Source organism: Apis mellifera, linkage group LG3 (genome assembly GCF_003254395.2).
Source record: "Apis mellifera strain DH4 linkage group LG3, Amel_HAv3.1, whole genome shotgun sequence".
In the NCBI taxonomy this organism is placed as follows: Eukaryota; Metazoa; Arthropoda; class Insecta; order Hymenoptera; family Apidae; genus Apis; species Apis mellifera.
The window spans coordinates 4,705,247-4,730,023 of NC_037640.1; the positions used below are offsets into that span (position 1 = coordinate 4,705,247).

At 35.6% G+C, this 24,777-nt stretch overlaps 1 protein-coding gene across 5 annotated transcripts in view; it reads right to left on the reverse strand.

Moving 5' to 3' along the window:
* Positions 1–300: 300 nt before the first annotated feature.
* The window catches only part of LOC100577174 (ras-responsive element-binding protein 1), a 65,279-nt gene continuing 40,802 nt past the window's right edge, over positions 301–24,777 (reverse strand). The window contains exons 1-7 of one of the 5 annotated variants that reach the window (XR_408737.3): positions 23,239–24,160; positions 8,301–8,380; positions 7,963–8,144; positions 3,773–7,865; positions 3,160–3,564; positions 3,016–3,086; positions 1,004–1,475 (exon numbers count right to left, since the gene is read on the reverse strand). Coding sequence is in view for 4 of the 5 variants with exons in the window: in XM_006560471.3 (XP_006560534.1) it covers positions 1,425–1,475; positions 3,016–3,564; positions 3,773–7,865; positions 7,963–8,144; positions 8,301–8,380; positions 23,239–23,260 (4,977 nt within the window). In the remaining variant the exon portion in view is untranslated. Of the gene's footprint in view, positions 3,565–3,772; positions 7,866–7,962; positions 8,145–8,300; positions 8,381–23,238; positions 24,167–24,777 lie in introns of those variants that run through there. The other 4 variants (XM_006560471.3, XM_026439668.1, XM_026439667.1 and 1 more) reach the window with 4 other exon arrangements.

The window sequence follows — 24,777 nt, forward strand, 5'->3', positions numbered from 1 at the left end:
GCGAGTCTTTCTTATATTGGCATTCGACGCTATTTTGTCGATAGAGTTTTATAGTAGAACGCAGATTAGTGAAATGTGTAATATTTATATGTACATAGTAATATATGCTTGATTGCTCCTAATAATTTATTACTTTAATTGATATTATTTACTGGACGTTACTATTAGTGAAATATTATAATATTCGACAGAAAATAAACTTGTGGAAAGGGCTGCTTCATGTGTGCTCATTATTTCCTATTCTATTTTTAAAAATAATTTATGAATTATTATATAATGAAAAACAAATCATTATTTTTCTTTTTTAATATAGTATATTCTTATTCATAATACAACATAATCATGTACACATACGCTACAATAATTATTATATTAACAATTCAAAAAAAAGTTCACTTTAAAGATGTAGTTCACTTTAAAGATATCACTTTAAAGATTTATTTTATTTTTTTAATAAATAAATCTTTTTTGTTTACTTATTTTATATATATATATATATCTTTTTTTTACGTAAAATTCATAATTGCGATACATATCGACGAGAAAATATGTTAAATCTGAAATAGCGTTTCCTATTTCTTTCTTTTCAACTTATATTTTAATGATTAAATGATTCATTTGATACTTTTATTAATCTTTTTCTTTATTGGTTATACACTTTTCAAAGAAATTAAATTCTACATTGAATCGTTTGAAACTAAATACTCAATATTCAAAACAATGTTCAATAAATTATTTTTAAAAAAAACAAAAAATTCTTTTTTATAAAATTGACGACTTTTCATCAGCAATTTTATGAAAGAAATTTAAAAAATAATTCTTTTTGGATTTTTAAATCTATATAATTTTTTTAAATGTCACTATTTTTTTTATGGAAACGCCAATTCAGAATCAAATTATTAGGGTGTCTTCCATTAATCTAATATTATCTTAATAAAAAAAAAAACATTTTTTACTTTACTCTGATAAATATATCGTCGTCATTGAAATTGAACAAGAAAAATATACAAATTTTCACATATTTTTATCAATAACTTAAGTCTCCAGTACAGTTATTAAGTTACATACTGTATTTACACACATATGGTTCACATACAAACTGTATGTTTATATTTTTATATTATTTTATTTTTAATATAATATTTTTTTTGACTAATTTCTGTTAAAAGTTTACATTTTAATAAGAAAATTAATTCTTAACCTTAAAATTACATAAGGAAATTACGCTGCTTTAGGTGAAAAATGGATTCATTGTCGGAGTTCAATACATCACAAATTCTTACATATCGATAGTTAAAAATTCTTTGTATACGCATATAATTTATTTGAACTAACTTGCACAATACTTATATAACTTATAATCAAAAAAGAATCTAGATATTATTGAAGGAACTTAAAACAAAACGGAAAACACCCCAAATTTTTTAAACTCTTCTTTTGGCGAGCACACGTCGATTTGTACGCAGCAGTTTTTGCTAAAAAAAAAAATAAATATAATGAGTTTTAAAAAGAGAGACTCAGAAGTAAGAAAGATTTAGAAATAGAAAGAAAAAAGAAAGAAAGATCAGAAAGAAGGTTAGAAAAGAAAGTATATACTTGTGTATATACATTGAAATGTGTGTTTGTGATGTAAAAGAGAATTATATGGTGAACGACCAAAAGTGAGAACAAAAAACTGTAGAAAAGAATGTGGAAAGAATGTAGAAAAGAAAGGGATAAAAGTGCGGCGATTATTGCATTTTATCGATTGGTTCGACTCGCATTTCTGGCATCCATCCAAGGATCCGATTGCCGCGTTATGATAAATCGAATCGAAACCGACTATTTGGTATAGTTGCAATTTTTTTTATTAGATATCATTTTTAAAGAGTTTAACGTAGGTTATGTATATACGCGAAACATAAACCTGCTAAAAACTTTAATTAAGCTATCTATATACAGTAATCTTTTGCCCGAAGAAATATAAATCGATTATTATATATATTTATATAATAATGATCAATTTTTTCCCCTATTCTTATTTTATTATCGATCATGTTTTTCGATTTGCATAACATCATAACAGAAATATATTTAGTATCGATCGACTCTCATCAACTTCGGGTGAATGATAAATCGATACAAGAAAATCGAAATAAATCGAACATTCTTTTCATCAATTTTTTCATCAATTGCTTCGATTTATGTTTCGAGATATTTCTTCTTTAAAAATTACATTGGCAAAAAAATTTTCCTCGTTATAATGTGATAAATCTCAGTTCTAAATATTTACGTGACAATAAATACACGTATCGTATAACTAATTTAATTCATTGTGTTAAATATATCTTTGGGTTTTTACGACTTGATCGATTAAAAAAAAAATTATTATTCAAACGACTATTTTATATTTTGTGATGGACGTATTGTTAATCTTCGTCCTTATATTAAAGTTTTATATTTTTGAAGCGTATAACGCTGGCTTTTAAGACTTACTAGAAACGTGTGATTCACACGTGTCATATATGTACATACGTTAATATAAAGAGATATATCATAAATATCTGCGTTTTGTAGAAATGTAAGAAAAAAAAAAAGACACTTAACCAATGGAAAAAAAAAAAAGAAATATAACAATTCTATGATTGCTAGCATTATGTAAAAGTAAGTATGGGGCACCAAAAATTTTTAATTTTTTTTTTTATTTATGATATTAATGATATTCGGCGAATAAAACACAAAAATATAAATTTTGAAGGAGTCCATTGTTTCGAAAGTTATATATGTATAACATTAATCGTTTTAGATTCTAAAACCAATATAGTATAAAACTAATCTGTCAATCATAGGTTAAGTACGTAATCTAACCTGTAAATTACAGATTAGTTTTATATATTTCGAACCAATGAATTCCTAAAATTAAAACTTGTATTTTTGTATTGCCATTATTATTATGGAGAGATATTAAAAAAAAAAGAAAATAAAAATAAAAAAATTCTTGATGTCCCAAAGTAAAATTTAACCACGTTGGCTCACTCCTAATAATTTAGCGGCATCATCAGCAGTTCCTTGCAGTACTCGGTCCATGAAATTTTTATCTCTTATTCCTAAAAGATTCGAAATTAAATCATTATCCATATTCTCGTTTGCTTCTGGATTCACATTTTGCGGAATACTAGCCAACTTTCCCGTGAGAGTAGTTAATTTCTCGTAAGGATTAAATCTCATCAGTCCACTTGGTGCAGCATCACCAGTAGCGACTGAAGCGACAGTAGGTAAAGAGATTCTATCCTGAATTAGGGAATTTCCGTTATTGGTTGCCAATAAAATTGGCTGTTGTTGTTGGCTTCGTGGTGTAATTGTTGGTGGCTGCGTTGGAGAATTCTCTTCATCGCCACTGGTACCAATATACATTGTCGAATCTATGGATTCATGCTTCTTTCTATGTCGCAGCATGCTATGTTTCAAAGTAAATCTTCTACAGCAAATATCGCAAGAAAAAGGCCGTTCTCCAGTATGAGTTCTCATGTGACGACGAAGATCTTCTGCGGACCAGAATCGTCTTATGCAAAAGGCACAAACTACCTGGAAGGAATGAAGACCTGACTAAAAAAAAATAAAGGCACAGATTGATCTGATAGAAATATTGGCTATTTTAATTGCTTAATTTGGACATTTCAAAATAGAATTGATACTAGACATAGGACTTGAGGTAACGTATACCTGTCTTAAATTATTTTTCTATCAAATCAACTTATTTATATCTTACAAATAACATTTAAAGCATCTTTACCTTCCTATTACTATAATCTGGAAAACGTCCTTTCTTCTCTTCACCATCGCTAGTTTGATGTAATGGTAATTGTTGGTGATCTTCCATCGCATCACCTATTTCCATATCTAATGCTCCTTTGGCCATTAACATTTCATAGGAACGCTTATGATTAATTTTGATGTGTTCTAGGCAATCCTGTCGTTCTGCAAAACCGCAATCACATAAATGACATTTAAACGGTACATCACCCGGTCCAGGTGATGATCTTGGCGACGCTTTTCTCGATCTGGGAATATCATTAGCCGATGGTGAAATATTCGACGTGGATTTAGGAATTCTCGGTATTGACGAGGTCTCTGTGCCTTCGGATATACTCGAAGATTGACTATCGTAATCGGTTTGCTCGTTATTTTGTTTTCGACACTCTTGAGGACTATTTTGAGGTTCACTGGATGGAGTGTCCGATCTCGGTTTCATTTTTCTCGCATGTTTAGTGGAACGATGCTTCTTTAAATTTCCTAAAGTAGAAAAAGTTGAACTGGGGCATTGATTGCACTTGTACGGTCTTTCTGGTACATTTCTCATCGAGAACGAATTATTATTGTTGATCATTGTTTGGGAATCGGGAGAAGAAGAATTTCTGATCCGACGTATTTTATTGGGATTAGCTTTATGCTTTCTCAATAGATGGCGATCACAATTTGATTTGGTGGTGAAAAGCAAGGAACAGTGAACACATTGGTACGGTTTTTGACCCGTGTGGGTTAATATATGCCTTCTGAGAGAGGAGGTCCAAGGAAATGGTCTTTCACAATATGGACATATTACTCGATTGGGGGCCATGGAATAAGCCGATTTTTTCTTCTTCTTCTTCTTCTTTTTCTTTTTTTTCTTCGATAGATTATTTATCGAGTTTGAAGAATTTATAGAATCAGATTTTTCATCGCTACCGGAATTATTGCAATCGCTATTAGACGCTGCTAAACCTTCCTCATCGCTCAAGTATTGTGGCTGAAATTGTTGGTACTGTTGAGAGGCGTTATCCAATAATTCTGACACGCTGGCCAAGTCAGTCACCCCATCTTCTATTTTTTCACTTTTTATTTCAATTTTTAATACCGTATTAGGACCTTTCTCCGTCGATTTTTTTATCTCAGATTTCTCCATCTTAGATTCTTTTTTTTTTTCATTAACGATCTTTTCGTTATTCTCAATCTCGTTCGTTTCTTTCGAGTCGTGCATAGATTTTTTATCCTCTTCCTTCATCGAGATAGAATCTGTAATTTCCAATTGATCCCTCAATAAACTTTTCTCCTTTTGATCTTGAGACTTATCATCCTCTTTCTCTTGAGGATCCTCGTCTATGATTAGCTCCTCCTCAGAATCGTTTTCTTCCGCTTTGCTCGTTTTCAATTGCTGCGCCAAAATCGCATATTTCACTTGATCTGAAATAGAATGCTTTGCGAATTCCGAACTCATCGATTGCTCATTCATTTTTGGCAAAATATTAAACGATTGGGTAACCTGAGAAGTCTGTCCAAGATTTTGCAACAAAGTAGGATGGCTAGGAGGCCTTCCTCTGGTCGAGTGCCCTCCTCTGGGTCTCTGGCTCCAGTGTTGGGGATGTTGTTGCTTGATGTGTCTTTCCATGTTGCTTCTTAAAGTAAATCTCGCCGAGCAATGCTCGCAAGTGAACGGCCTTTCAGTTCTGTATCGCCTTTGCTTCTGCTTAGGCATCAACACTCCATTTTTAATCACCATTTTCACAGAGTTCGAAGAAGCTAAATTATCCTGTTTGTCCCGATGCGCCAAACTTTTGTTGACCATCTTGGACGATATTAATTTGGCATATTCGCTTTGCTCGGTCATCGATTGAGAATTCATATCCCTGTTTTGGGAAAAGTTATTGAATCCTGTCCCACTGGGCATAGATGGTTCTACCAAACTGCCTCCACTCGTTAATTGAAGACCCCTCACCAACTCTTTCTGCAATCTCTCCTTCATGCAATAATCTTGATTGAAAACGTGAGGATTGAACATGTAGGGTGGCAAAATTCCAGTACCCGTTGGAAACGTGCTAAAGTTTCTGTAAATGGCGTTGGCGTACAAAGCTTCCAGGGAGGCTGACGGCGTGCTACCTTGGCCCGCTTTCAGCAACGCCTCGGTTAACAGCAACTGGCTGGTGGCGTACAAATCTTTCTCGGTTTTGTTGTTGAACTTGTCACGCGTCGTAAAATCGTTATTCTCCTTCTCCTTCGACTTCTTGCTGAGATCCAACACGTCCATCGACAGATCCAACGGACCGTCCTCGCCCGAATTCTCGGCCACGTTCAAACCCTTCTTCAAATTCATCGGACTAGCTTGCACTCTTTGGCGTGAATCAGATTTGACATCATTGACTAGAGACGCGAGATCGTCAGATGACCTCGAATCCAATTCATCGTCGAGTTTCGAATAATCCTGTTTAACATCCTGGCCCGATTTCCCTTCGTCGATACTCCGTTGCGTCAACGCCGCCTCCACGCCTTGATCAGGCCTGGCAAACATTTCACTTTTCTCGAAATGATTCGCGTTGGACATGGCCGAATTGTGAAGCTTCGCTTCCTCTATGATTCTGATTTCTGCCCGAACATCTATCGGCACCGGAGGATAATGTATCTGCGCCTGATGATGAAACTCCTCGTTCCGTTCCGTAGAATACATCAAACTTTTCCTTACCTCCTCCTTCAATACCCTCGGCGAACTTCTCTCCACGTTCTCGTTAGTCGAATCCTCGTTAGGGTGATAGATCAGAACGCTCTTGATATCCTCCCTGGTCAATTTCCCGTGCCGATTTCTCACGTGGCGTTCGCAGTTCGCCTTGGTCGTGAAAGCGTAATTGCACAACGAGCACTCGTACGGCCGGTCGCCGTTGTGGGATCTGAGGTGACGTATCAGCGTCGCTTTATCGGTGCTCGTGTAGGGGCACATGTTGCACGGGTAAGGCATGCCGGGCCCCACCCCCATGTGCGCCCTGTTGTGACCCTTCAAAGCTCTCAAGTTAGGGAATATGGCGGAGCAAAGTCTGCAGGGAAACTCTCCTTTCAACTTCATCTTTCTAAACTCCGCGGCGAACGCGTCCTGTGTTTCCTCCTCGTGGTACTCGGACGAGTAGGTGCCCGACGAGCCGGACGAGCTCACGCTTGGATTGAACTTGATGTTGCTCTCGGGCGTGCTTGCGTCCGATCGGGGGAAATTTTGCAGTATCGGGCCGGACGTGACCGATATTATGCTCTGTATATCGGCCAAGTCTTTCCCCTCTTTCGCTTCGGCCAGTGCGGCCTTGTTCTGGAGGTCCAGACCGGCGAAGAAGTCGTCCCTCCTCGACTGGCTGTCGTCCGCCGTTCTCATTTGGGGATTCGCCGTTCCGCAATCAGTCTCGTGAGCGTCCAACGCCGATCTGCAAGGGAATGCTCGCAAGCATTTCGAGCATTGGAACTTGGTCGCCTCACCGGACGCTGGCCGATGCAACGATTGCTCGCACACGGCTCTGGCTATTGCCGGGAATTTGTCCGACGAGAAGTCGACGAACGTGAGATCGTTGAAACCGACCACCGAGTTTCTCAGATTCCTCGCCGTGTTCCCTATCGAGTGTTCCGCGAAATGGATCATGAAACGGTGCAGGTTCAACACGCGGTGGTTTTTGAACGACAAGTTGCACGCGTCGCATTTGGCGGGGAACTCGGGATGACATCTTTCCAGATGCGCCTCCAAGAGGGCGCTAGTGGCGAAGTCCTGCCTCCCGCACACGGGGCAATTGTACGCGTTCTGATTCTCGTCCTGCGTCGATTTTATCTCCGTTCTCGAGTTGTTCAACAGGATCTTGTGCCTCTTCTGCGCTCCCTCCCCGTCGCTCGAATAATCCGAGCATTTCCTCTTGCCGGCCGGCAACGTTGCATTCCTCTCGTCCTGGCCACCCTCGATAAACTCTGGCGAGCTATTCCTCTTCGTGATCTCGTTGTTGTTGTACTCCTCGAGATGGCGCCTCTTGGACGATTTGTCGGAATCGCTGCTACCTTCGGAATCCGTGCAACTGTGCGGCGACGTTGCCCTGTGCGCCGTTCTTACGTGCCTGTTTCGTATTATCGTGTTAATGATAAAATTCACCCATTTTTTTTTTCGAAATAAATCGTAAGAATTAATTTAATTGGATATATGTATATGTATACCTGTCTAGAGAAGTGGTAGAGTTGAGCACTTTGTTGCAAATGCCGCAACAGTAATCATCTTCGCCGCTGCAATCTGTGCTGCCGGGCGAGTTGTGATCGCGTAAGTGATTCGTCAACTCCCTGGAGGTGGACAACACCGTTGGACAGGCGGGGCAGGGATGTGCGCTTTCTGGCAAATCAATCTGTAGGAAGAGTATAGATGTCAATATAATTGTTACATAAATAAATAAATACATAATAAAATAATAAGATGAATAATAAAAATTTCCAATTTCTCCAACTGACTCTATTAAGAAATTGTTAAATAACGACATCAATTGAGTCAGGTAAGAACGTACACTGGATGGTGAGGATGCAGCATCAGCTTGTGCTTCGTTTTCCTGTCCTTGATCTGAAGGATCACCACTTTTAACGGTCACTGAAATAAAAAAGAGGAAATGTTAGAGTTATTTAAAAATAATTTCTATAATCGTGCGATCGAAATAATAATCCCTCTTCTCACCAATATTATTAACGATAGTTTTTCTATCCTGTTGTATTAATTTATCATTAATATTCGAAATGCAAAGTTTAAAAGTATTTTATTTTATACGAAAAATTGTCGAGGTATTAATTTATCATTCCTCGAAATGCAAAGTTTAAAAGTATTTTATTTTATACGAAAAATTGTCGAGGTATTAATTTATCATTAATACTCGAAATGCAAAGTTTAAAAGTATTTTATTTTATACGAAAAATTGTCGAGGTATTAATTTATCATTAATACTCGAAATGCAAAGTTTAAAAGTATTTTATTTTATACGAAAAATTGTCGAGGTATTAATTTTCATCATTCCTCGAAATGCAAAGTTTAAAAGTATTTTATTTTATACGAAAAATTGTCGTTAATCGCGTTTAAGAAAGGCGATTAAAAAAATAGCGGCAAGATACATCGCCGGTCGATTTCACTTCGATCGATAATGACTTATTGTTTGTAAATTTTTTTTTTTTAACCATAGCGACCGGTACCATACAATCGTGTCGCAGAAATGTACACGGGGGCTCGTGGCCTCTTCCGGAAGCTGATAGACGACCGCAAGAAAAAAAAAAAAAAAAGAACGCTGGAACAATGACACTTATCAGTTGCTCGCGAACCGCAATCGTCCTTATTTTTCGATCCTGGAGGCTACTGCTGGAGCATACTTCCGAGAACGATACTATTACGAAAAAAACAGGTCGATATAAATATTATTTCGCACGAATAATATTATTAATTTTGCGCTACGAGTATTATTAATTGAAATTTCACGAAATTTTCTTTTGTATCCTGTTATTTCGTATAAATAATAAAATTAAGATTAAAATTTCACGAAATTTTCTTATGTTATTATCGATATTTTTTATGGAATAAATGTTATTTCGTACGAATAATAAAATTGAGATTAAAATTTCACGAAATTTTCTTTTGTATGCTGTTATCGATATTTTTTATGGAATAAATATTATTTCGTACGAATAATATTATTAATTTTGCGCTACGAGTATTATTAATTGTGATTAAAATTTCACGAAATTTTCTTTTGTATTCTGTTATCGATATTTTTTATGGAATAAATATTATTTCGTACGAATAATAAAATTGAGATTAAAATTTCACGAAATTTTCTTTCGTATGCTGTTATCGATATTTTTATGGAATGATCGATATTATAAATTTGTATTAAATTGTCTTGAATATATGAACTTATCGTATGGAAATTATTACAGTATCTTCTTCGAACTCTAAGATCATCCAAAAATTTTTACCTTCTCGTAAATTTTCCTTAATAATTTGTTAATCTCTAGATTTAATCTTAGAGATCTTATTTCTTTAAAAACTCCTCCATTTCAGTTAGTTATCAAGCACACGCGTATCGCGTTATTAATCCTATCTTTGATAATCAAGAAAGAACGATTGAAGGCTCTCAATAAATCATAAACAAAAAACCAGCAACGAGCAATAATCGAATAATTATAATTAAGAAATATCCACGTTACATTTATATCGTACAAATCTGATTTGTATATTATTATTACATAAAAATGACTATCACTTTCGAAAAAAACTCTACATAAATCGGACGAAATACGACGAAACACCGCGAGACTTGAAAAAAAAGAAAAAAAGAAAATCCTGGTAAACGTACGTGATGTTGCGCATTGTTCTTCATCTTTATCTCATCGGTGGGTTTTTTTCATCCGACAAGAAACGAGATTAAATACGGTATTGACATTGCCGATCCGAGTTGTAACAGGAAGCAGACACAACATCTCGCTTCGTTATCGACGATCCAACGGTCAGCTATGACCTTTAAGATCGTCGACGGGAGGAGGAGGAGGAGGAGATCCTTTCTTAATGTTGGATATTGCGCAATTGTACGGCGAAGAAAAGGGAAAAAATCACGGGCAAATCACGATTAACAATCTGGAAAAAGAGTTAAGAAGATAAATTCCTCGCACAAGATAAAAAAACTCTTTGAAAGCGACTGATTAGAGAATATATATCTCTATCTATCTATCTATATATAATTATCTGTATGAAAACACTGGCTCGAATTTTTAACCTAACCTAACATTTACCGAAAATCGAATTGAACGAAAATAAACGAAATAAACGATTGGTTGAAACTTGAACGAATAACTTGATCAATAATTCTAATTTCGCATGAATGAAAGGCAAAAGATAACGAAGAATAATAATAATAATAATAATTGGATCAAAGCGATATAGTTAGGTTTAAAGTGCTCGAAGACGCAAGGGAGGGACGCAAACAGGTGCGATTAAAGCCGGTCTTAAAAAACTCTCTACGCCTCTCTACCAGGTGACTCGTATTCGCGCGCATAAATCACGACGGAACGGGTTTTAACTTCGACTTAAGTTGCGGCTTGCGTCCGCGTTTAGCAGCCCGATTCACGCTTAAGCGCGCGAATAAATTCGACACGAATGATGCACGTCCGCGACCGCGCCGACCTCCCCGACTCGTTTTTCGCTTCGTGACGCTAAAGGTGTCACGTGTCGTCCTTTTTCATATGTACCGCCGGAGAAGTTTGATGAAATAGCGTGGAAGTGGTGCAAGTGGCGCGAGGCGAAGAGAGAGGTCGATGGCCCTCTCGATTTCCATCCCTGGCCATTTTTTTTTTTTACTCCCGATTCTTTGCAATTTTAAATTCGAAAGAATAGAAATGGATTTTCGTTTTAATTCTTCTGAATTCGATTAAGTTTAAAGGTGAATGGTTGTTAACAATAATTAATAATTTATTATTTAATTAATAATTTAATTTTTTAAAATTAAGTTTCAAATGAATTGTGAAATATAGGTTTAGGTTGTTCAAATTTATAAAAATAAAAGGATGCGATGATTTGAACAATTTAAAATAGATATTTGTTAACAATTTTTTAAAATTAAATTTCAAATAAATATAGATATATAGATTTCGTCCAAGTTGTTTAAATTTATAAAAATAAAAAGACGTAATAATTTGAACAATTTAAACGTGTTGAATATTCGAGTAATTGAATGGGAATTTATTTGAACTTTAATACAATTTAGACATTTTTATTTATTTGAATTTGAGGAGATAAATGAAATATCTTAATTCGAAGTTAATAATATTTAATAAAAACTTGAATTAGATTTAATAGAATAATATTAATGTGATTTTAACAGTAACGTTTCAACTGTAGAGTTTGGAAAGAGAATTTATTAATTGTATTTAAAATTGTTTTTTTCTGAAAAAAAATAAATAGATTGTTCAAGTTCAAGATTTATCTATCTGATGCAAATTTCTTCATGGGATACAACTTTGCAAAAATTCTCTCTTCCTTGATAATTTCTTAGAATAATAAATAGATCTAAGATGAAAAGATTTATCTTTATGTGACGAAAATCTTATCTGAATTTCGAGAAATTTAGTTTTCGAAATATTACTTCATTTTCAATCGACATCTCTCATCCAAAATTCGAAAATTATAATTACAAATAATACTTTCGAGATTTAGATAGAAATTTTCAATTCAAAACTGAAAGTAATTAAATTCGATCTCGTTGAATTAACCGGTTCAAAATTATCTGCAACTTTAATTCCGATTAAGTTTGAAATTGGAAACATTTTGGAAAATTTATCTGAATTTGATGGAATATCGTGCGTACGGAGTGGAAATTCAGAAACCCGTGGTGAAATTCAGGATTCCTCCGTCGTGACATGTGGAAATCCAGCTGCTTTCCATTTCTAACCATCACCGATCGTGGTGGACACCAATGGTTACGGGGCTCCGTGAACCAAGAAAACCGATTTCTATTTTTTTTCTTTCTCTCTCTCTTCTCAACTCTTCTCACTCATCGATCGAAACACAAATAATATATATTTCGATCCTTTTAGAAATTGTCTTCTTCGCTTCTTTCCTTCTTTTGTTCAAAGAGGAGGATTTTTAATAAAATGACGAGTATTTTATTTTTTATTGCGTGTACTTTTCTATTTTCTCAAAGAGATTATTGAAAAATTAATTAATTCGAATCGATCGAAATAAATTCTTAAAGTCGCGATGGAAGATCGAGATACATTGGAATCATAAACGTTTTCCGATTTCGAAGATCGATATCGTTTCTTCTTTAGTCGCCGCGCTTCGATGAATGACAATATTTTTTCGATTACGTTCTCATTGTTGATTCAGCAGAGTTCAGAGAAACGTCCACCGTGGTTAGAAACGATGACAACGCTTCTACAATTATGTCGTACAGGAATTCTGCAAAGTTTCTTCGACTCGAGATTCGATTATTCTCGACGATTCAACGAAACAATTCTTCCTTTCCTCGAATAGTTTTCCATGAAAACTTATATTGTTTCACAGTTTCGTTCAATCCTTTCCTTTCTATCCTTTTACATCCGTTCTTAAAATCGTTGCATTAAATTTAAAGTTTTAGTATTTTCATCACGATTTCTCGATCGATAAGAATTTGTTTTTATTGGTTTTAATCATTGCGGAAGAAGTCAGATCGAAAAGTGCTGACTTCTTGAATTGAGAAACGGTGTTATTGCATCGATCACTGGTTTAACAAAATATTTAAATACACACGATTGAAAATTTCGATCGGCAATTGATTCTCAGTCACGAAAATCGCCTTATCTTCGATAATGCAACCCGGAAAATATTCGGAATATTTTCAAATAAAAATATTTTTATACACAATTCCATTAATAAAGATCGAATCGAGTTAAAACAAAACTCAAATTTCGACATATTGTTATAAATTTGGTTTAAAAAAAATTTCTCCTTTCATTTTTTCTTTTTAAATCATCCCGATAAACGCGATCGATCCATTTCCAGGGATTTACTAAATAAAAAAAAAATAAAAAAGAAGAAGGATCCTTCGATCGAGACATCGCTCGAGGGCCAAATGCCACGCCCTGTATCCGCAATGCACCCCCTGCGAGAGTTGGTGTCGCAGGGGAGCCGTGGAAAAGGGAGCAGTGTCAGTCCATCGAGGGCGGACATGCGCACTTCCGCCAACCGGAGCCTCCTACGAATCATAGGATGCTGCGCTGAACCAATGGTGGGGGAGATGCCCGCCATTGGTCCCCTCTCATCTGCACGAGCTTTTATCTCGTTTCCCTCTCTTCCGCTCCACTAACTTCCCCCACCACCTCCATGCCTCCTCCTCCTCCTCCTCCTCCTTCCCTCGTTTTCTGCATCTCCCCTTTTTCCTTTGCGTTTCGCTGCCCGTACGTTTTTTCTCTTCCAGTTTTTTCCAGCCGATCATTTCAATTCCAATCATTTTCAATCATTTTTTCGAGGTAATTTTTCGATATTTGTATATTTGTCGTAGAATTTGTTGCTGTTAAATGAAGAAATGGATATAGATTGCTTTTAAGTATTATTTTTCGAGACTTAAATAAAACTTACTTAACGAAAAACGCTGCTTCACTCATTATCTAATTCTTCGATAATTCTATTTAGGATGAAATAATTAATTCTATCTTCTGTAAACAAAGCGCTGATCAATAATAATAATAATATTCTATCTAGATTTTGTGTATCGTTGAGATTAGATTTTAATTCGGCCTGGGGTCCAAAGTTTATATCCATCGGGGATATAATATTAAATAGAGAAAGAACCGATAGAGGAGACTTAGTTTCAGAGTTGAAAGATCGATATCTTAATGTATCACAACTTGTCACGCGCTTCGAAATTTTTCGACTCTCTTCAATTTGGAAATTAATCTCAACAATCTCTTACTTCTAATAAATACGATTGATTAACTCCAATCGATATCGCGATACATGCAAGAACAACATCCTTATCGTTAATTATGAAGCATGTATATATATATATATATATATCCGCCAAATTTACGATTTCTCTTTTACTTTCGTAACATCGATATCGATCTGTCCAACTCGACGTTGTTTAAACTATCCTCCATTTCGTTCCAAGTTAAATTATTGTTCGATCAAAAAAAATATCCCTCTCGAACAAAGAATAATACAGATTTCGATCTCATCGAAATATTTTAGAAACACTCGTAAAGTGTTTCTCGAATCTGAAAATCGAGTTTACTTTATCGTTACTTGAAAAAAAGAGATTTCTATTTTTAAAAAGTAAAAGAGGGAAGAAAGAAAGAAAAAGAGAGCATGTGTCACCTAGGATACACACAGGGTGGTAGGGTGTTACGGCTGGGTAAGTCCAAGGTTGTCAGGGCTACGACTCTCGAAACACACTAACCGACCGCCATCTTTGCTTCTCCTGCGTGGTACTGCGTGGGTGTATCCGAGCGTGGAGAGAGCGGGGAGGTTGGGGGTGGGTGGAGGGGAGGAGGAGGGGAGGAAGAGCGAGAGAAGAGATAGGGGAAGAGGGAACCAGGCTGGACGACAAGCCGCTCGGTCGAGAGAAGAGAGGAGAAAATGGAAAATGGTGGAAGAGGGAAAGATGAGAGCGTTGCAGATACGTGTTTGTCAATACGTATGTATGTGTGTACATAGTGAAATAAGAGCATCAAATCTTTCGATTTTCTTTCCTTCTTTCGATAATAAATAATATTATATAAAATTAATAATATCTTGGATATCGAATATTACGAATTTAAATATTTTTCGAATCGATGAAAAAATATAATAATAAACCATTTTTTGGTTAAGAAAAGATAAATTAATTTTAGATGGAATCGAACGAGCAAAGAAGATTCGAAAAGAATTGTTGCATATAAAATTCCATCGATCGTATTCGACAACACGATTTCGAAACGCGCGCCATTATCTCTTATATAAAATTAATAATATCTTGGATATCGAATATTATTACGAATTTAAATACTTCGAATCGATGAAGAAACATATATCATTTTCTGGTTAAGAGAAGATAAATTAATTTTAGATGGACTCGAACGAGCAAAGAAGATTCGAAAAGAATTGTTGCATATAAAATTCCATCGATCGTATTCGACAACACGATTTCGAAACGCGCGCCATTATCTCTTATATAAAATTAATAATATCTTGGATATCGAATATTATTACGAATTTAAATACTTCGAATCGATGAAGAAACATATACCATTTTCCGGTTAAGAGAAGATAAATTAATTTTAGATGGAATCGAACGAGCAAAGAAGATTCGAAAAGAATTGTTGCATATAAAATTCCATCGATCGTATTCGACAACGCGATTTCGAAACACGCGCCATTATCTCGCCGGAGCATGATCAGCTTTTCTCCGAAAACGATGATCTGTCCGTGTGTAAACACGAGAAATGACCTCTAGAGCAAATAATATCGGGGAATTTACCTCGTATTCTCCTCGAGAGGAATGAAAAAAGTTTTCTATTCCGTGTTTGTTTGTTTCGTTTCCTTGTTTGTCTCTATCGAAAGGAATTATCGTTAAAAAGCAATAGGATAGAATCGTGTGTAAGAAAAACATTAAAATGGACAATTTATCGAATTGTCGAGAATTTTGAGAGGAACAAATCTAAGTTAAGAAAATTTGGACGATCGAGATTGTAATAATTAAATGAGATTAAAAGAAAGGAATGAATTCAGAATAAATTAAAAATTATTTAATTGCGAGTGGGAAACGGGAAAATTAAAATTTAGTTATTTTTCATCCATATTTTTTCTATCTTTACAGCTACGATGTTTCATTTTATTTTTTTCTTATATTTAAGTTAATGGATAGTCGGGCAAATATATTTACTTTATGGCGCTCGAAGGAAAATTGATGGTACACGAAAAGTAGACAAGTAATTGTTGTAATATAACCTATGTAACTATAAACAGTCTCTTCCTGTGTGGCACTCTGTATTCCCTCTGTGTTACCTGTGTTACGTGCATAACAAACATAAAACGCATCCACGTTTTATTACATCGATTATCGTGTACCCGGAAAATTATGTTGTTTATATACGAATCTAACGTCGAAAATGAAAATTATCGCGTTAACTGTTACTTTCTCTCTCTCTTTTTAACGAATACTCGAATTAAACATGGCGTACGTTTAACGTCCCAAATACAATTGTAAATTTCAAATTTATTGACCGACCAATCGTTTTATTAAAAAAAAATATAAATATATGAAACGATGGAAGAAAACGTTTTTAACCTAATAGATTCAAAATACATTCTTAACTATCTTATCTTTTTAAATATCTGATATTATCATTCATTGAAAACGTCACGAGTGATCGGTATGATTGATAAAAATTTCAATAAATCCATTGACGAATGGATATCATTTAAAAAAAAAATGTTATTAATCTATCGAATATCTTTCATTCCAATAATCGTTTCGAATAAAAAAAGAAGAACCGACGATTCTTCTATTCGGAGATTTTTCGATCTCGACCTCGAATTCGATCGATCTTTCACAATATATATATATATTAATTACCATTAATATCCATCCACAGAGATAGAAATGATAAAAAGGGAGATTATTTCATAGTGGGAATGTTAAAACGCGAGGAGGAAACACGTTTTCTCACGTTTTCAAGATTTTCTTGGGAACAACCATGGTGGATCCATCGTTGTAACGAACGCATGAAAAATGAAAGGCAACGTTCGTTCGTTCGTTCGTTTCGCGCACAGGATCGAAGAAAATTCTTTCTCAGGCCTGGCGAAACCAGAACGAATCGTTAATCGTGATATTCTAATTTCCACCGTCCACTATCCTCCTCCCATTCCTTTCGTTTCGAGATCTCCTTTCGTCACTTTGATCCTCTCTCGAAGAAACGTCTACAAAGATATCGGGACAGGCCTGATTCTCGTGAAAATTATTGCTACCCGTTTCTTAAAATGATAAATCATGATTGTTTGATTTTTACCTTTCAATGGATAAAATTAATAGATAGTTCATAGAATTTTTGTTATTCGAAAAATTGTCGTTTCATTAAACGATACTCTGCCGACGATTTTTAAGTTTATATTTATCATGAATAATTCATAGCTATTATAGAACGCTCTATGAATTAAAAAAACCTTTCTCTCTCTCTCTCAAATTCAATTCCAAATAACGTCGATTAATCGAGATTCATCACCCTCGTTCATATCCCTTTAAAAAAAGAGATTAGATTAGATCTAAAAAAAGAAATTAATTCCACAGGTGCAACACGATTACAATAATGAAATATCGACAATAATATTCTTACAAGAAATAAAAATCTAAGGTGAAAGTTTTGGACGACGAGATTGCAGGTAAGGGGAGGCTCGATAATTTCAAACGTCCAGCACGGATTACTTGGTCATTTGGTATCTATCGCCACCACCCCTTTGCAATTCTCTTCTGGTAACGATCCACGACGCAGCTGGCCACAGGTAGTATGGTATGACGACCGCGTCTCTAGGTATATGCGGAAACACTCGGTTGGGCCACGTATACGAGGATTCTTTACGTGACATCCTTTGCGGTGGCTCGCGCACCTTGGTCAATAGAAAACGTGGTCGAGAAAAGTGGCTGGTTTATACCGATTATCTCTCATTGACAGCGAAACCCAATCCACGAGAGAACAAGACTCCATCGTTGACAAGATTTCAAAGATTGGGACGATTGCTATATTTTTCGCTTGAGAAGAAAGAATACTTAGAATAATGGATGGATGATTATATAATCGATCAAATTTTTTTTACCTATTATTTTAGAGAACTTTAGAGTTCTTGAAGAAATTCGATGAGCAAGGTTAATTTTGGAGATTTCGAGCCAAGTTGTCATCAAATCGGAGGTAGAGTAATTGTCATGGATAATGTTTAAATTAATCAGGTGGTAGGGTTTTGTATGGAGGGTGAGAGTGTGGAGAGGGTGAGAAAAGGGAGCGGTCGACTTTCCACGCCACGCCCCAATCCGTGGCGGCCCTTCCTCCCTTCGAAAACGTGTTTTTCCCGCCTGTTAACCTCGGCCAAACATTTCCAAACTGGTGCCTAGTCACCTGTGCTCGAAAATATATTTTGAATTTGATATATATATGTATATATATATATATATACATTTTAGATAGAAGATGGTGCTAAATTTCGTCTGTTTATATTTTTTTCCATGAGTTTTTTTTAATATTCCCGTGTGTTGAATAACCTGTCTTCGAGGGAAGAAAAAATTCAAGCGGAATATCGGTGATATTCGATCGAGATTAAAACGAAAACAATGGTTCGTTATCGATACAATGAGCACAGTGTAGAAGAATCTTTTCGAAGATTTAAGTATACTTTTTACGATCTAGTGAATATATCAGGTAATTACTTAAGATCATCTCGAATGTTCCCGTTAATCTCTCGATTATTTTTCCACGAAGGAACATTTGACCATGTTGTTCACGTCTGTTTACTAATTAAATTAATACAATTTTTAAAAAGACAAACTGAAAAGAATTTATATGGAATACATCGACCGCCATTTTATATTAACCGATTAAAATTTTTTGAACGACCATCACGATCTTACTTCAATTATTTAAGAACCTCTCCGATCCTTCAACTTCCTCAAATTTTCAACCAACCCAAAATCTATCTCTTTCTTATTAAAATTAAATTCAACTCGAATATTCAATAAACTCATCGCGAAAGAGAATTTATATGGAACATCGACCGCCATTTTACATTAACCGATACGATTCAAATTTTTCGAACGACCATCACGATCCCTCTCCGATCTTTCAACTTCCTCAAGTTTTCAACCAACTCAAAATCTATCTCTTTCTTATTAAAATTAAATTCAACTCGAATATTCAATAAACTCATCGCGAAAGAGAATTTATATGGAACATCGACCGCCATTTTACATTAACCGATTCAAATTTTTGAACGATCATCACGATCTTACTTCAATTATTTAAGAACCTCTCCGATCCTTCAACTTCCTCAAGTTTTCAACCAACCCAAAATCTATCTCTTTCTAATTAAAATTAAATTCAACTCGAATATTTAATAAATTCATCGCGAGAGAGAAAGGGAAAAGAATTTATATGGAACATCAACCGCCATTTTACATTAACCGATACAATTAAAATTTCTTGAACGACCATCACGATCTTACTTCAATTATTTAAGAACCTCTCCCTCTTCAACTTCCTCAAATTTTCAATTCAAAATCTATCTCTTTCTTATTAAAATTAAATTCAACTCGAATATTCAATAAACTCATCGCGAAAGAAAAAGGGAAAAGAATTTATATGGAACATCGACCGCCATTTTACATTAACCGATACAATTAAAATTTTTTGAAAGACCATCACGATCTTACTTCAATTATTTAAGAACCTCTCCGATCCTTCAATTTCCTCAAGTTTTCAACCAACCCAAAATCTATCTCTTTCTAATTAAAATTAAATTCAACTCGAATATTTAATAAATTCATCGCGAGAGAGAAAGGGAAAAGAATTTATATGGAACATCAACCGCCATTTTACATTAACCGATACAATTAAAATTTCTTGAACGACCATCACGATCTTACTTCAATTATTTAAGAACCTCTCCCTCTTCAACTTCCTCAAATTTTCAATTCAAAATCTATCTCTTTCTTATTAAAATTAAATTCAACTCGAATATTCAATAAACTCATCGCGAAAGAAAAAGGGAAAAGAATTTATATGGAACATCGACCGCCATTTTACATTAACCGATACAATTAAAATTTTTTGAAAGACCATCACGATCTTACTTCAATTATTTAAGAACCTCTCCGATCCTTCAACTTCCTCAAGTTTTCAACCAACCCAAAATCTATCTCTTTCTAATTAAAATTAAATTCAACTCGAATATTCAATAAACTCATCGCGAAAGAAAAAGGGAAAAGAATTTATATGGAACATCGACCGCCATTTTACATTAACCGATACAATTAAAATTTTTTGAAAGACCATCACGATCTTACTTCAATTATTTAAGAACCTCTCCGATCCTTCAACTTCCTCAAATTTTCAATTCAAAATCTATCTCTTTCTTATTAAAATTAAATTCAACTCGAATATTCAATAAACTCATCGCGAGAGAAAAAGGAAAAAATAAAAAAGCTTACACGTGTCTCAACGCAAGATACTACTCCATCCTCGAAGATGGTCAGTCCTTTCACGGGAGCGGTTCGAAAGATAATCCCTGGCAGATAAGGGAAATTCAGGTCCTTATCTCTGCCGGACTTATTATCTGGAGTCGGACTATCATCGTCTCTCTCTCTCTCCGTCTCTCTTTGCACGCGCATCGATAGATTAGAATCTAGAAACACGTCACCACGATCGCGAGATCGTCCGCGCCTTTCCTCCTCTTCCTCCACCGGAGGAAATCGCTATCGAGCGAGGGCGAAAAAATCGATACCAGGCTTCCTGGAAACTGAGCGACTCGTAGTAGAAGAGTTACGATTGCGTCATCGGGGACGATCCGCAAACATAATCTCGTTATCTCCGTAAGCTTTCGTTCCGCGGACGCGAATTTTTCAGCTTTTCAGCTTTCGAAAGAGTCTTGGCCGAGGCTCCGACAGTTTTTTCCGTCTAATCCCTCTCTCGTATTTCGTCTTTGAGGTTATGTCGGTGAGTTTCGAGGTTAAGTTATTTTTATTTGACTGCGATGCCATCGATCGTAATTCGATTCGATTTCCTTTGCGAGTTTTTTGGGAGGATTTTTCTGCGTTTGAATTGTGTCACGTTATTATGGGATGAGGTCGGTGAGGTTATGTAAGAGATCTTTTAAACGATCGTTATGCGATATTAGTGACACGTTGATTTTTTTTTTTTCCTTTCTTCGCAGTTTGCTCTTGAAATTGAATTGTATACAGGATGGTCGATAAGATTGGAAATTATTTTTTCTTTTTTATAATTGGAAGGGAGAATAATTATTTGAATTTTCAAGTGGTTTGATTTCAAGTTTTTACAGTTGGATCACGAAAGATGATTCGATTGTTCGAGGTTATGTAAGATTTGTAGATTGATAGATACATTAAATGGTTTGAATCTATGAATTTTGATTAATAACGTTTTCGTTAAATTTTTACTAGGGAAGATTACGTGGTAAGGTTAATTTTTATCAATTTCGATTAACACTTGAAAATAGAAATTAAAAGTTTCAATATTATTTACGATCGAAAATTATATAGGATTAAACGACGAAATTTCGAATTACATAAGTTTTATAGGCGAAGCTTTTGAAACAAATTCCGAGAAAATTTATTTACGATATTAACCTTTCCAATAATTCGATTGATCGCGAATTGAAAACAGAGTTATCTACAAAGAGATTTCGTACAATCCATCTTTCGAAAACAACAGCTAAATTAATCCAATCCAAATTTTGGAATAAAAAATTTCTCCAAAACCGAGTTTTACTTTTCAGAAAGAAATCAATACAAAATTTTATTTATAATTTCTCCCTTTTAAACCAAGTTAAAAAAAAGAATATATATACATATATAAATAATTCCTATCTTAATTTCCAAATCAAACAAATCGATTAATTTCTCGGAACGTGCTCTCCTCTATCGTTTATCAATCATTTTCGCCGAAACGGAATCTCGTGTAACATTGACACGCGAATTTCAATGGAGAGAACGTGCGCCGCGTTCTTGAAACGAAAATCCCATTACACGCAGACTTAATGGAGACACCGATAGGCATCGATATTTTGTGTGTTAATCGGGGAAGAATAGAGAGAAAGAGAGAGGAGGAGGAGGAATAGCGGAATAAGCGAGCGAGAGAGAGAGAGAGAGAGAGACGCGCGATACAACGGTCACGAACGATAATATCTTTTCTCCCTCCCCCTTTCCCTCCTCCTCTTTCCGTTGTAGCACACAACTCGGGTTTGCTCATTAACCATGGATCGAATTTCGGTCGTTTCCTCGCATCCTGTTGCCTCTCAGCCTAAATAATTCCCAGGCCACCGATAAATCGGTTTTAACGCCGCCTCGGGTCGATCCGAAAAACAATGGGCTCCTTCGTTAGAACGGCAATAAGAGGAGAGGAGAGGAGAGGAGGAAGGGAGGAGAATCGTACGAAAAATTCTGGTAAATTCTGTTTCTTCTTTTTCTTCTTCCTTTTTTTTTCCCTCCCTCCTTTTTTTTCCAATCACCTTGGAAGAAAGAACAAAGATTGAAAATAAAACGTTTCCGGGATGACTTTTGATCTCTTCGAAGGAGGTGAATCGGAAGGTTTTTTGAAATTTAGATAGCGGCGGGTCGAAAACAATGATGTGGTTAATTTGAAAGATTATTAGGTTGATAAGTACACGTAGTTTCTATATTTTAGACGATTTTTATTTTTTTTTTTTTTTTGGATTTATCAGAGAAGATTTTGGAGGATATTGAATCGAATTTTTTAACGAAAGCTTCTCGAGTTTTTGTAAATTTTAAAAAATAAATAATTGTTCAATAATTCGAAGATGCCGGAGATGAAATTATTTATCGATATTCTAAACGATTATTTAGATCTTACATAAATATAATGTTTACCAGTTTAATCCGATATATTTCACCTTTCATCTTATTTAGAAATTTATTCAGAATTTTAAGCGATCTATATTTGAGAAGGGAGGATGGATACGATTATTAAGAGAAATTATGATCGACCTGTGCAAAATTTTTCACGACGAAACGAACGAGATGTCGTTCCCTGTTACATCTTTTCGATATCTCGAATCGAAGAATCTTACTTTCCATTGGGATGGAAAAAAAAAAGAAAAAAAGAAACGCAGGAGGAATCGAATGGCCTGACTAGAAATTCCTTATCGTCGGCCGTCGAGAAAGAAAGACAGGTCCATCACCCGACTGCAAAATAACAGGGAAAAAGAATACAACGTACCTTTAGACGTAGAGAAATCCATGTTTTCCACTTAACGTCGTGGCCGATTCATGGAGTTGCAAGGCTGGTCTCTTTAATACTTAAAATCCAATTAAAATGGTGTGGGATGCACTTAAGCACACGAGATTGCTCTGCCATATAGAGCCACACTCGAATCAAAAAAAAAAAAAAATCTTTGTATTTGACACAATTTCTTCTCGTATTTCTCAAATACGAAACTTCAGCGTCAACTTTTTAACTTAATATTAACTTAACGATTTACGTAATTAATACGGAAACTAAATTTAACGTACAACTAAATTACTACTATTTTTATATTAACTATTTTAATATCTAAAATAATGTTAACACGATAAAGAAAAAAAATTCGAATGGTCCCTTAACGCGAATTAACTTAAACCGAAAAAAAAAAAAAAACACAGATAAATATGGGAATGTTCTTATTTGCGTTTCGAACGTCTTATCTGAACTTCTGTAATTAATTTACATCGATCACAACACTTGATCTATAGTTTTTTCATCCGGCACCATAACTTGACAGTAACATCAGGCACTTCTTTTATTCCGATCGAATCCTTTAATCCGTTCGAATACATTGACTTGCACCCTGGAGAGAGAGGGAGAGAGACTTGCACATCCACGCGCCACCGAGGAACGAAGGAGGAATTCTGAATTCGGGTATTCAGGCCGTTCAATACGTACGGTATCACGGACACGGACAAACTGATCACGATCAAGCGTATTCACAGACTCTTTAAACTCTCTAAATTCCGGAATAATGTCTGACGTATACAAGAGTGGGATATATATGAACACAAGGTTTGCACGGGAACACGTCGTATCGGATCGGTGTACAGCGACGAAATGACACTGCTTCTGAACTTGTGACTGACAATTTCTCTCAGCCTGCGCGCAAGAACATCACATCCCTCCTACCTGTCTCCCCACCTCTCTTCTCGCCGCAAGTTCGGCTTCATTCGCCCGCCCGAATCCCCACTCCACGCCCGTTCTCCCACCACTCCTTCGCGTATCTCTCTCTCGCTCTCGTCCCTCGCTCGTCTTTTCGGTACTCCACCACAATTTTTCTTCTCCTATTTTCCATCGTTCGTCCTTCTATCCATGCTTCTCTCGATCCCCCACGTTTAACACCAAATATCTCACTGTAATATACATTTTTCTCCGTTATTCAATATCTTTTAATTTCTTCTTACTTTTCCAACTTCTAAATTAAATTGCGTCGAACCAAATATCCATCTATTCCATCCGAAACGCGTCTATCTTACTCTCCGTTGCATCTTTCTCTCTTCCATACAAACGACACGTATCGTCTATCATCGCAGTTACTTACTCTACATACTTCCTCCTCTATCAACCATATCACACCATTTATCCATCCTTCTTCCTCATCCGACTCTTGCGGTCATCCCCACCACCGGGCGCGACTCTCTCCCGCCCGGTCGGTCACGTAGCTCCGTTCCTACGTGCGTTCTCCACCGAAGAAGCGTGGTGTACCCTCTCGTCTGCATCTCTTTCTCTCGT